General features: G+C 45.6%; 1 protein-coding gene across 1 annotated transcript; it reads left to right on the top strand.

Moving 5' to 3' along the window:
* Positions 1-404: 404 nt before the first annotated feature.
* On the top strand, positions 405-11,625 carry LOC118024459 (intercellular adhesion molecule 5). Its single transcript, XM_035026406.1, has 8 exons — positions 405-501; positions 4,855-4,930; positions 6,490-6,756; positions 7,637-7,957; positions 8,214-8,492; positions 9,024-9,293; positions 9,964-10,206; positions 10,408-11,625. The coding sequence occupies exons 2-8, from the start codon at positions 4,876-4,878 to the stop codon at positions 10,608-10,610; spliced, it is 1,638 nt and encodes a 545-aa protein (XP_034882297.1). The 5' UTR covers positions 405-501; positions 4,855-4,875; the 3' UTR covers positions 10,611-11,625.
* Positions 11,626-11,918: the final 293 nt, after the last annotated feature.

Here is an 11,918-nt window from a genome sequence, read left to right as displayed (position 1 = left end):
CGCAGCCCTTTCCCGCGCGCGGCGCCTCACGTGTTCAGGCCGTACCACATGACAAACAGGCACAGGGGCGCACCACCCTTTGTTTTTCTTATAGTGCCATTACTTGCTACAATAACCCTTTCTCTTTCTTTTCACTTTGTTTCGCCGGGTAGCTATTATCTTGGGTCAAACATGCGCTCTCTACCAAGCAAGATACAGGCTTCTCTACCCGTATCTTCCCCGCAAACCCCTCCTGTGGTTTTAGCTTCCTGGCCCGCCCCCACCTGTCCCAGCCAACCCTTGCTAAGTTTCTGCGTAGACGTCACGAGTTTCTAGGCAGATCAGGAAATCCTCCCGCCAGGCGCTCCCTCGCGCGCCCCCTCCTGGCGGTGCCTCCCAAACGGTCTGAGCGCGTGCCGGGTTTCTGAGAGCGGCGCGGGCGAGGCAGCGGAGAAGGCGAGGCGGTCGAGCCACCCGAGGAGTGACCGGAGCAGCGAGCAGCGGCCCTCAGTGAGGATTTAGGTCTGGCTTTGTGTGCTTCGGTTCGTGCCGGTGTCTCCGCCCGGCTTTTCCGTCAAGTCTGCGGAGGTCTGACCTCGTGTGGCGGGCTTCGCCTTCTCACGCGGTAGCGGCCCGCAAACCCGCGAGGAGCACTCGCTGAAGTACTTCTTTTCCCCGCGTGTTTTTCATGTTTTCAATATCGTCTGCCGTCAAAGGCCTCCGGGCCTGTCGGGCCGAGAGCGTGGGAGCCACACTGTGTGCACGCGAGACAGGAGGCTCCTTCCGAGCGGGAGCGGGCCTCGCGCGCCGTGTCCGAGCGCCGGGCGCCCGCCCGCCCTCCGACATCTGTAACTACTGTATCCGCCTCGTCCTTCCGTCCCTTGGAGCTGGCGATGCCCTGCCCTCCCGGGGCGAACAGAGCCGGCGGGGGGGGTCGACTAGCAGGCCTGAGAAGGGAGTGAGAGCGGCCTGCGAGACGAGAAAGCGGGAGCGCGGGCTGCGGCCTGGGCACTGGGGGTGGGAGGCAGGGAGGGGGTGCTGGGCCCCCCTCGCCGAGGTATCCTGAACCGGGGCGGGGGGAAAGGGGGTGTCCCCAGAGCAGGAAGCGAATTCCAGGGAATTCGAGGGAAAAGAGCACGGAGGGTGGGGTGGGACTCACATGTGTGTAAGATAGTGCCAGAAACGCTGGAAGAGCCCCAGACTTGGACTGGAAGTCCAGGTTGGCTACAGCGCCAGGGCAGTCCCAGCAGCCGATCAGTGTTTGTGGCCCTCGCCCAACTGCCTGCGCTCTCCCCTGCAACCCTTTAGTGGCTGATTATAGGTCTAGGACTTCAGCCGCTTTAAACCTGGAATTTGGGGATATCATCTACGGAGCAAGTAAGCCAAAGGAATTTAAAAAAGATTTAAAAATCATCTCCCCTTAGGGATGCTGCTTTCTCTCTTAAGAAAAGGAATGAATGTAAAAGTGCACGTTTCAGTACCTGATCATAACATGCCACGTGAAAACAGGGATGAAAGCGTAGAGCTGTGGGTAGAGTTGGGGGGAGGGGCACTGGGGCACTTAACACAGAACAAGGTATGGTCAATGTAGGAGTATTAAAACAAAAAAGTCAACTCTCCCCACCCCATTTTCTTTCATCTGTGTGGCATATGCTAGTGGCAACCACAAGGGAAAACCAACTGGCTTGGCTTGTAGACATCAAAGATGGGAAGCCTTTTAGCTAAGGCTCTAGGAGCAGAATATAATCATGAGATTCATTCACAGCAAGATTAGGCTTGCAGAGAAAGGCAGCAGGAGTAAGCTAAGGAGAGATGACTAAAATAGAAGGAGCTCTTGGATTAACCTCTATGGGGTATTATTTGTGGCACTGTGACCCCATCAAAGCACAGATCATCTAGATGCACTGAATATAAAAAGGCAGTGAAATAGTAAGCACTGCCCTGTAGTCAAGATGTCTGGGTTTGAATCGCGGCTTTACCTCTTAATTAGTTGTGTGACTTGAGGTAAGGTACTTTACCTCTCTTAGCTTCCATCTCTTCATCTATAAAACTAGCAATAATCATAGGATTGTTATGAGATAACTGAAGTAAACCCCTCAGCATAGTTCCATAGCCTGGAACATAGTATATGGTTACTAATGTTAAAAGCTGTTAGACAAGATGTGATTGAGAAAGAGTCATTGAAGTGAGATACAGATCAGTCGTGAGTGCCTACCTTGGAGTGGGTGTTAGGAAGAGAGCAGTTTACCTCAAGAAATACAAGAATAAATGGGAATTCTACAGTGTCCAAGTTAATGTGACTGATATTTTTAAAAAATTATATAGCTGAATGAATGTTATACATGCCCTTCAAACAGTGGGAATGCCATTTTCCTCCGCCTTTTCCATGCCACTTTCAAAATACTAGATATGAATAATTGATATTTTCTAAATATGTGAAAAAATATTTCGAATGCTATTTTTATTGATCTGTAAGATACATTTTAAGTAAATCCAGTATGTGTACTATGTAAACACAACCTCTAGCCTCTATTTCCAACCAGACTGAGACCCCCTGAACGTCATCTGTATAGAAATTTTGCAGCCATCACTGCCTTCAGGTCCTCTCATATCTCCCTTGGATTACTGTAGTAGCCTTCTTCTTTTTTTTAAAGATTTTATTTATTTATTTGAGAGAGAGAGAATGAGAGACAGAGAGCATGAGAGGGAGGAGGGTCAGAGGACGAAGCAGACTCCCTGCCGAGCAGAGAGCCCAATGCGGGACTCGATCCAGGGACTCCAGGACCATGACCTGAGCCGAAGGCAGTCGCTTAACCAACTGAGCCACCCAGGCGCCCTGTAGTAGCCTTCTAACAGATCTCATGGCCACCAATCTTCTCGTCATCTTTCTTTTTTCCACACACTGCCAGTGTTGTCATCTTGAAAAATAAAGCTGATCATCCCACCCCCATGCTTTAAAAACTCTGTAAATTCCTACTTGCCTACTTAATTGTATACCTACTTCTCTTAACTTTACCCAAATTCTTTTCCCTATAAGCTACCCTCTACCCATATTGAACTTCTTGAATTTTCTGTTAAGTCTGGCCTGACCTCTTCTCCATATCACTTCATTCCTTAATAAACTTCCAGTCATAATAGAAAACCAGTTCAAAGGAGGTGTCTCTGAGAAACCTCAACTCCTTCAGAGAGAAGTAATGATTTCCTCCTCAATGCTCCTTGATCAATTTGTCATTATTGACAGCATCAGCAACAGTGACACAATGAGCATCAACACTAACTTATTGAAATCTTAGCAGGAACTGAGCTAAACACTGGCTTGAATTAAGTCATTTAATTCTCACTTTACTCCCTCCCCCCTGGGAATTTTTAAAATAACACTTGACATAATATTCTTATTTTTATTTATATTTGTCCTTCCTAGTAACTTCCAGGAATTCCTACTGTCATTGGATGAATCTTGGTAACTTCAGCACCTCACTAAAAGCCTGGAATACTATAGATGCTCAATAATTGTTTGCTGGAATAATGTATGAATATAAGCAATTCCACTCGGGGCTTTTATACTTTTCCAAACAGAGCTGTTATTACTTAAAACTCTTAAAACTTCAGAGTCTAGGGTAACTTTAGAATATCTTCAATGATAGGAGACCCTCCTTGGAAAGAGACTCAGAGCTAAGTCTGGTGAATAAGGTGTCTGAGTCATATCATTTTTGCTCAAAGAATAATAAAATAGTTTAAGAAAGAGACTGATATTTCTTATGTAGCTTAAAAGCCAGTTCTAAATCACTTCCAAAAAAAGTTTTGAATAATGGTGTCATTACTGGAATAAATGTATTGCTTTCCCAAAGTATTTGAAGAGTAACATTCACTTGGGATTATAAATCTTGATATGCCTATTATGCATGTATAAAAAAAGACACCCCCCCCCAAGAAAACAACCTCTTTCAGACCAGCATACACGTAAAGGTACACCTGTGTAAAACCCAATGCATGAACATTCAAATACAGAATTAGAGGGTAATCATTCATTTAATGGAATACCCATAACATGCCAGGCACTGTGCTAGGTGGAGATGCAAGATAAATAAATTATAGTCTCTTGTCCTCAGGGAACTCCTAGCATAGTAATAATTTCATCATTAAAAATAATTCACTAAAGTGAATTGCATTTTAATATACATAGCTTCAGAAATCGTGTTTGGCATAAAGGGAGGTACCACGTGTAGTAAGTAAGGGATTGTGAAGTGGGACAGGGTTAGTCAAGAAACTTTCTTAGAAGAAATTAACTTGAATGGGGTTTTGAAAGAAAAAAACTTGGTGTGGAGAAAAGAGAAGTAGACACTTTACACTTAGCCAAATTAATAATCCAAAGGTTGCTTGGTGAACATGGAGGCAGATCAGAAAGAGATGGATTGTCTTGAGGGATATTTCAAAGAGGTCATGAGGAGAGAGCCGTGATAAAACATTTCTCCCTTATATCAGAGAATGGGACTCTAGCGACCATGTTTTCTAGATTCAGGGTCACTTTCCATTGAACAATGCTAGATATACATTGGCCGATCTCATCTCTCTAAACTTCATTTTTTGTTTTCATGCTAACAGCCTTCTATTGATCAAATAGATGGAGGCAAATAGGTAAACAGATAAATGCAATACAAGCTTTACAAGAGTCTCAATCTAATATCCTCTATTATTTTCCTATGTCCTTTTAGTACACCCACACCATACCACTGTTACTCTTGCTACAATTTCTCCAGACTATGCAAGGTTTTAGGAAAGGGGCTGACCTTTAATAATATCAAAGAAATAATTTTCTATATCCTTTTGCTTTTCTTTGATCACTTTCTCCAGCATTGTTTTCTCCTTTCTCTCCAGCTTTTGGCCCTTCTCACAAGGATGGAAGTGCTGCTCTTTCGTGTCTGGGCCCTGCTGGCCTTGATCCCTTTCCCAGGTGAGGCTATTTGGGGACAGTTTCTTTAGTCAGTATGTACCCGGGTGCAGATGGATGGCCAAGGAGAAAGAGGATAAGAAGTACTTCAGGGCAAAAATTGACACTTGTCTGGACCCTAGGGAGAGATTCCTATTTTGGGATCATTAGGACACAGAATCTGTAGGTATCTCTGGCTTATAATTGGGGAACCCGAATTGAGGGACAGGATAATAGACCATTAGAGAGAACTCTCCTTAAGAAATATGCCTTGTCTCCTTGGCTCCCTGCTGCCCCAGGACTGTCTTATTTTTCCACTCTTGAGAATATTTTTGCTTCATTGTTGCCACCTTCTATGTCATGAAAAGCTACAATAGGGTCTCGATAGGAGAGGGCCTATCTATAGCTCAGTTATGAGGAGTGAGTTCTCTGGATGGCAAGAAAGGAACTGGAGCCTTAGTAGGTAACTCGGCCTCATGAGTTGTGTATTCCTAGATGGGACTGGTATTTGGGAGACGAAGCAGATGGTGGACATGGAGTAGCTAAAAGGGACCTGTAGGGAAGCTTTCAGAAGACTGCCTCTCACCTATGTCAGGCATCTAAAATTTACCTGATGTCTCTCTCATTGCACCTGAGATTTCCCTAACAGACTAAACTCTTAAGCATCCAAAAACATCTGTTGCCTTAGTACCAAAGCAAAAAGGAATAGTCTCATGTTGAGAAGAGGTGAAAAGCTCTCTGGGAAATGAATGACCCTAGGAGTCACCTTCAGGCTAGTGGTTCTTCTGATTTGGTATGCATATGGGTCATCAGGAATGCTCGTTCTGCTCACTTGCATTACTTCCAGGTCCCACTTTCACAAGTTCTTAATCATTCAGTCTGAGGTAAAGCTAGAATCTGCAGTTTTACAAGGACCCCAGGTGATTCTGGTGAAGGCAGTCCTTAGACCATAATTTCAAAGAAACACTGCTTTGAGGTAGAAGTAACAAAGCTCTTTTCTCCAGGGCCTGATAAGACCTTGAGAGCCCTCAGCAGCCAATCCTGGGAGCTTCCAAGACCTCTGGAAGCTCAGGAGGAGAATGGTTTCCTGGGCATGAGTTTTAAGAACTCCATAGTTTCCAAGATGACACTATTAGGGAAATCAAGATCCCTAGAAAGATGATGAGTGGAGGGAATGGTGGTGGAATCAGGGTTTTAATTTGTTTATTAAGGGTCTTTTTCTTGTCTAGTTCCTTGTAACTTTTTCTTCAGGTTAAGTTTCCTATTTCTTTCTTTTTTTTTTTTTTTTTTTGTAAGATTTTATTTATTTATTTGGCAGAGAGAGAGACAGTGAGAGAGGGAACACAAGCAGGGGGAGAGGGAGAGGGAGAAGCAGGCTTCCCACTGAGCAGGGAGCCCAATGTGGTGCTCAATCCCAGGACCCTGGGATTATGACCTGAGCCAAAGGCAGTTGCTTAACAACTGAGCCACCCAGACGCCCCTAGGTTTCCTATTTCTAACCATCAAATAGAATCAGCTTTGTATTTTATTTGGGTCATGTGTTCCTCACCAAAGTCTTTGGCCTATGTGGTTGATCATTTCAGGGGCTACTGAAGAGACATTTGAGGTTTCTGTTTGGCCAGATCAGGCCCTGGTAAAGCTTGGACATTCTCTAATGGTCAACTGCAGCACTACCTGTCCAGACCCCGGACCCAGTGGAATTGAGACTTTATTAAAGAAAACCCAGGTGGACAAAGGACCTCAGTGGAAGGAGTTTCTCCTGGAGGATGTCACAGAGAATTCTCTTCTGCAGTGCTTCTTCTCTTGTGCAGGGATCCAAAAGGACACAAGCCTTGGCATCACTGTGTATCGTGAGTAGGGCTGAGGAGGAAGGGAAGAGTAGAGGAACAGGACGAGGCCTTATTTAGGGAAAAATTAGAGATTTCTTTTAGGGGAGAGAATTAGGACCTTAATAGAGATTTCTGTTATACTGTAGGAATTCTAGGGCTAATTACTTCTATTTCCCTTTGGTGTAGGATTTTAAATTAGGAGCAGACCACAGAGGGCATCCAGACATTGTGCTTGAGCATATGTTCAGATACAGAAGGCGTATGCCAGTAATGCTAGCTTATAAATGATCAAAAAAGTATACAATTAGTGCTAAATTATTTGACACAAATTCTTAGAATAAATAGGGTTTGGAGAAAGGAGGGTCTTTATGGACCGGGATAGTTGGAGAAGTCTCCATGGAAAAGGAGGCTCTTGAGCTTCCCTGCTGCAGAATGGTAAGGATTTGAAGTGATGGGGATGGGTGAGGAAGGTCTTACAGGTGGGAAAATAGCACCAGCATGGATACGGCCATAAGAGTAAGTGTGACCTCGGTGGGGTAAAAGCTTGGTAGACTAGGGTGTAGTTTTTGTGTGATGCTGAGGAGCTCCTCAGAAGCTGCTCGTCCCTCTGAAGCACCTCTGGAAGAGAGAAAGTTCTCCAGAATGGCAGCAACAGTCAACCCAAGGGACTCCCCCTCAGCAGTCATATTTCTTGGCTGTGACTTTGGCCACCTTTCATGAGCAGACGAGTCAGAAGACTGACTCGTTCCATGTAGGGCAGGGTTGGCAGAAAGCTGACACTGCTGATCAGACGGTTCAAGGGTAACAGTCACCTTGTATCACAAGCTGCCTGTTCCTGTGTCATTTCTTTCTGGAGAAGTGAGTAGCCTTCTCTCATCAAGCCCACCTTTTTGTCTTAAAGAGCCACCAGAGCAGGTGATCCTGGAGCTGCAGCCTGCATGGGTAGCCATGGATGAAGCCTTTACAGTGAAGTGCCATGTGCCCAGTGTAGCACCCCTGGAAAACCTCACCCTTACCCTTCTCCAGGGTAACCAGGAACTACATAGAAGGAACTTTATGAGCTTGGCTGTGGCCTCCCAAAGAGCTGAGGTCACCATCAATGTCAAAGCCCAAAGGGAAGATGACAGGTGTAATTTCTCATGCCGTGCAGAACTGGACTTGAGTTCACATGGTGGAGGGCTCTTTCACAGTAGTTCAGCCATCAAGGTACTCCGGATATTTGGTGAGTCAGAGCCCAGGTGTGGAAGGATCCTGAGGCTCATTTTCCTTGTCTTACCTTGGCCCTTGGGACTAAGTTCCCACAAAGTTTAAGATGAGGGTTTGAGGGTAATTGAGCTCTACCTCTACTTGGGCCTTAAACTTACCCTGGGGGACAGAGTGCTTTTAGCCACACTTCCTTCCTACATTGTGGAGTTCTACATAGCACATGATTTATCCTGGTTTTCCTCCTTTCTTTCCTTTTCTTCATTTCTTGGCAGAATTCTCTCAGAGCCCCAAAATCTGGGTCTCCCCACTTTTGGAGATTGGGATGGCAGAGGCTGTGAGCTGTGAGTTGTCTAGGGTGTTTCCAGCCAGAGAGGTCATGTTCCACATGTTCCTGGGAGACCAGGAGCTGAGCCCTTTTGTCTCCTGGAAAGGAGACACAGCATGGGCCAATGCCACCGTTCGGGCCATGGAGACTGGTGATCAGGAGCTGTCTTGCCTTGTATCTCTGGGTCCAATGGAACAGAAAACAAGAGAGCCAGTGCGTGTCTATAGTAAGTGACCTGCCTCTTCCCTTCCGCAACGGGTTTCTCTGCCACTGAAATCTTCCACAGTAAAGTCTTGGTGATTCGACAGTAAATATCCCTACTAACCTTTCCCAGGTATACTCTCAAGTGAGTTTTCTCTGATGAGTGCAGGCAGGTTGGAGACACGCATTGGGACAGTAGTTCTCTTCGGCCTTCACCCTGTTTCCCTAGGCCATCCTACTTACAGAGTGATTGTGGGTCCTTCAACTTGTTTCTAGAACAACTTTTGAGGTAAAGAGGAAGAATCTGTAAGATGAAAAGCCATCTTGCTGTCCTTGCCACAGAGGCATAGCCAAATGTATGCACCCTGCATTTGTTGTAAGAAGAGCTCTCAAATTCCCAAATCTCATTGCTCCTGCCATTCAGCACAGAGGCAGGAGGGTATCTAAAGTCTTTCCTGTCTTGTCTGCCTAGATACCACACCTTCAGCAGCAAGAGTACAGAAGTGGCTGTGAGTTTTGAGAAATATGTTTGGTTCTCTTTTTCCTTTTCTTATAGGCTTCCCTCCACCAATCCTGGAGATAGAAGAATTATACCCATTGGCAGGGACAGACATTAATGTGACCTGTTCAGGGCATGTATTAACATCACCCAGCCCTACTCTTCGGCTGAAGGGAGCCCCAGACCTCCCTGCCCCTGGGGAGCCTGCCTGGCTTTTACTTACCACCAGGGAGGAAGATAATGGCCGAAATTTCTCCTGTGAGGCCTCTTTGGAGCTTCAGGGTCAACGGTTGATCAAAACCACTGCAATGCAGCTCCATGTCTTATGTGAGTAGAAGACTGATCTTTCTGGTCAAACAAGGATTATTATTAGTCTCTCATTTCCAGAGGTCTTGGCCAGCAACTTCATTATTAGAGTTACCACATTTTTCTCATTAAAATAAAAAAATCAAAGAAGGAAATAACATTAAAGCTTCCCAAGCTTACCTTAGCCCCAGGAAAATGAGCTGGGAGAAACATGAGGGGGAACTGGGAATGGAAAAGAGAATACAAGGTGATCAAGTGGTGTTAGTTGAGGGTTGATGGCTGAGGACACAGAAAGTGATAGTTGGGAGTTTATGCTGAGGAGGGAAATTTTCATATAAGAATCTGTATTTTGGAAAAGTAGAAAATCTCTCATCTCTGGGGTCGTCCCTACCCATCTCCTCACTCACTGAGAAGCAAAGATGGGAAGTAGGAAGCCACCATTGATAGAACAACCCAGATCATTTAGTCTGAATCCATTAGAATGCCTTTGATGTGTCTCAGACTCCTCGCCCCTAGGGAAGGAAAGACAAACATGGCCCAAAGCAGGGAACAGTGGTCCTTCCCTCAGGAAGGAAAGCTGTTGGGTCAAAGGGACACAGTATTTGGATTAGGGGAGGAGGGGGAGCTGAGCCTCTGGGTGAGGAAGGAATGTGGCACACTGAGCTCAGTTCTCTGGGGGACTGTCTTCCAGACAAGCCTCGGTTAGAGGAATCTGACTGCCCTGGCAACCAGACGTGGGTCAAAGGGACAGAGCAGATGCTTGCATGCGTCCCAAAGGGAAACCCAACTCCAACCTTGGTGTGTACCTGGAATGGAGTGATCTTCCACCTTGAGGTGCCACAGAAGGCAACCCAGAACCACACGGGAACCTACTGCTGCACAGCCACTAACCAGCTGGGCTCCGTCAGCAAAGACATTGCTGTCATCGTTCAAGGTGACTGTGGCTCTCCCCTGCTGCCAGGCCCAGGACGGAAATCCCCCAGGGGTTTGGGATTCTTATCCAAACCTGGAAAGAAGAAAACTTCCAGTGGGCGGAGGGAGGGTGAAACTGAGAGGTGAGTGTGGTAGGCTGGGAGAGGCAGGGACTCTCTCTGCCCTGTAACCCTCCCGAAATTTGTCTTCTGTGCTTGGGCAGGACTGGATGAAGGAATCAGCTCCACCATCTTCGTCATCGTTATTGTCGCCCTTGGAGTGGGTGTAATCACCATAGCACTGTATCTGAACTACCGGCCTTGCAAAATAGAGAGGCGGAAATTGCCCTATAGGCAGAAAGAGAAGAACAAAAGAGGAGAAAAGCCAGTTTGCTGTTCAGCAAGCAGAAAAGTGCAATGCACATAATTGTTAAATGGAAACAGCTATTTGGTTGAAGGCAACCTCTACTACTGGGGTTTCCTAAGGGAGGAAAGGGGGGGGGGAGGAGAAAGGAGGAGACATTACCCTTTGTGTTCTGCAGTCCCATAAAACAGGTGTTTCAGACCCCGCGTCCCTTGTATCTCATCATCCGCAAGCTCAGCTCCTCTGAAGTCACTCTAGTCACTGGGAATTTCACTCACAGTGTCCAGCTGATGAGAGGGCCTCTTGCTCCTTACTGTGTGCTTAATCAGTCCACTCGCTCTTAGACTCAAAAAAGATCCCTACCTTTGCTCCCAAACATCAGACTAAAGAGATAGTAAGAAAAGATCTCAGAAATGCAACTCATTTCTCTTGGTTTCCTTATGAGTAGGTGGGAACCAGTTTCTTAGTCCACAGACAGGACTTCAAAGGGAGTGAATACCAAAGAGATAGGAATCAGAAGCTTATTCCTGCCTACACATTCCCCTGCTCCCCTAACCTGAGGTTTTGGAGTGCTGGCTCCCAGAGCTGAATTTGATAACACCATTAAGGGTCCGTGGGTGGTTAGGCTTCAACTCACTAACCACCTATTGTGTGCCTTGGAGGAGTGTAAAAGTCATAAATTCCATATTGGGTCAGACAAGCAGCTTCCCTAACCCCATGTTCTGTCCCTGAAGTGGACATTAGAGTTCTTCCATTAAACTGGCCTCACAGGTTATGGGCGCCAAACATCTATGAATTCCTTTTCATAATCAACTATAAAGTAATCATCTGTGAGTTCACATCTGACATACTAATTTTTTAATCTACGCAGGCTCTTAGTTTAGAGTTCCAGTGTTTATTCTCCCTTTCCATAAAGAAGTATTTATTTTCATATGTCTGCAAACTATGTCCTTTAAGCTTCAGAACAACTCCTCCTGTGACAATGTTTACCATAGATCTTATGATTCAGCTTCCTTCTCTGTTCTTTGGAAAATATATATTCACCCATACAGAAGATATGAGGAGTCATAAAACCAGATCTTTTCCCCCAAATCAGTCATGTATGGGTCACTGAAATGTTGTATATAGTAAAAAAATAAAAGTGATTTTACGATATCTGAAAGTATTTCTCTTCTGTGTCATTTTGGAAAACTCTTATTAAGCCACGTGGTTGCATTTTGAGTACAGTTTCTAAGAAAAGAATGTTAAGCTGGTAGCGCGAACAACTAGCCCAGGGCAGGTGGTGCGTTAGCTCAGGGCAGCAGCCTGTTTGACCTGCCCTTAAAACTAAAGTTGAGACCTCCAGATAGAGGTCTGCAGCCTTCCAAATTG

The sequence above is a fragment of the Mirounga leonina genome, unplaced genomic scaffold, assembly GCF_011800145.1.
Source record: "Mirounga leonina isolate KUSES-001 unplaced genomic scaffold, KU_Mleo_1.0 Mir_197, whole genome shotgun sequence".
NCBI classification, from domain to species: domain Eukaryota; kingdom Metazoa; phylum Chordata; class Mammalia; order Carnivora; family Phocidae; genus Mirounga; species Mirounga leonina.
This window is presented reverse-complemented; position numbering and strand designations above follow the sequence as displayed.

What these genes read in the sequence shown, in the direction of transcription:
- LOC118024459 (XM_035026406.1), top strand. Translation starts at nt 4,876, where the DNA reads ATGGAAGTGCTGCTCTTTCGTGTCTGGGCCCTGCTGGCCTTGATCCCT. An exon ending in AGAGCCAGTGCGTGTCTATA is followed by an intron (nt 8,493 to 9,023) that starts GTAAGTGACCTG and finishes CTTTTCTTATAG; the next exon opens with GCTTCCCTCCACCAATCCTG. An exon ending in CATTGCTGTCATCGTTCAAG is followed by an intron (nt 10,207 to 10,407) that starts GTGACTGTGGCT and finishes GTGCTTGGGCAG; the next exon opens with GACTGGATGAAGGAATCAGC.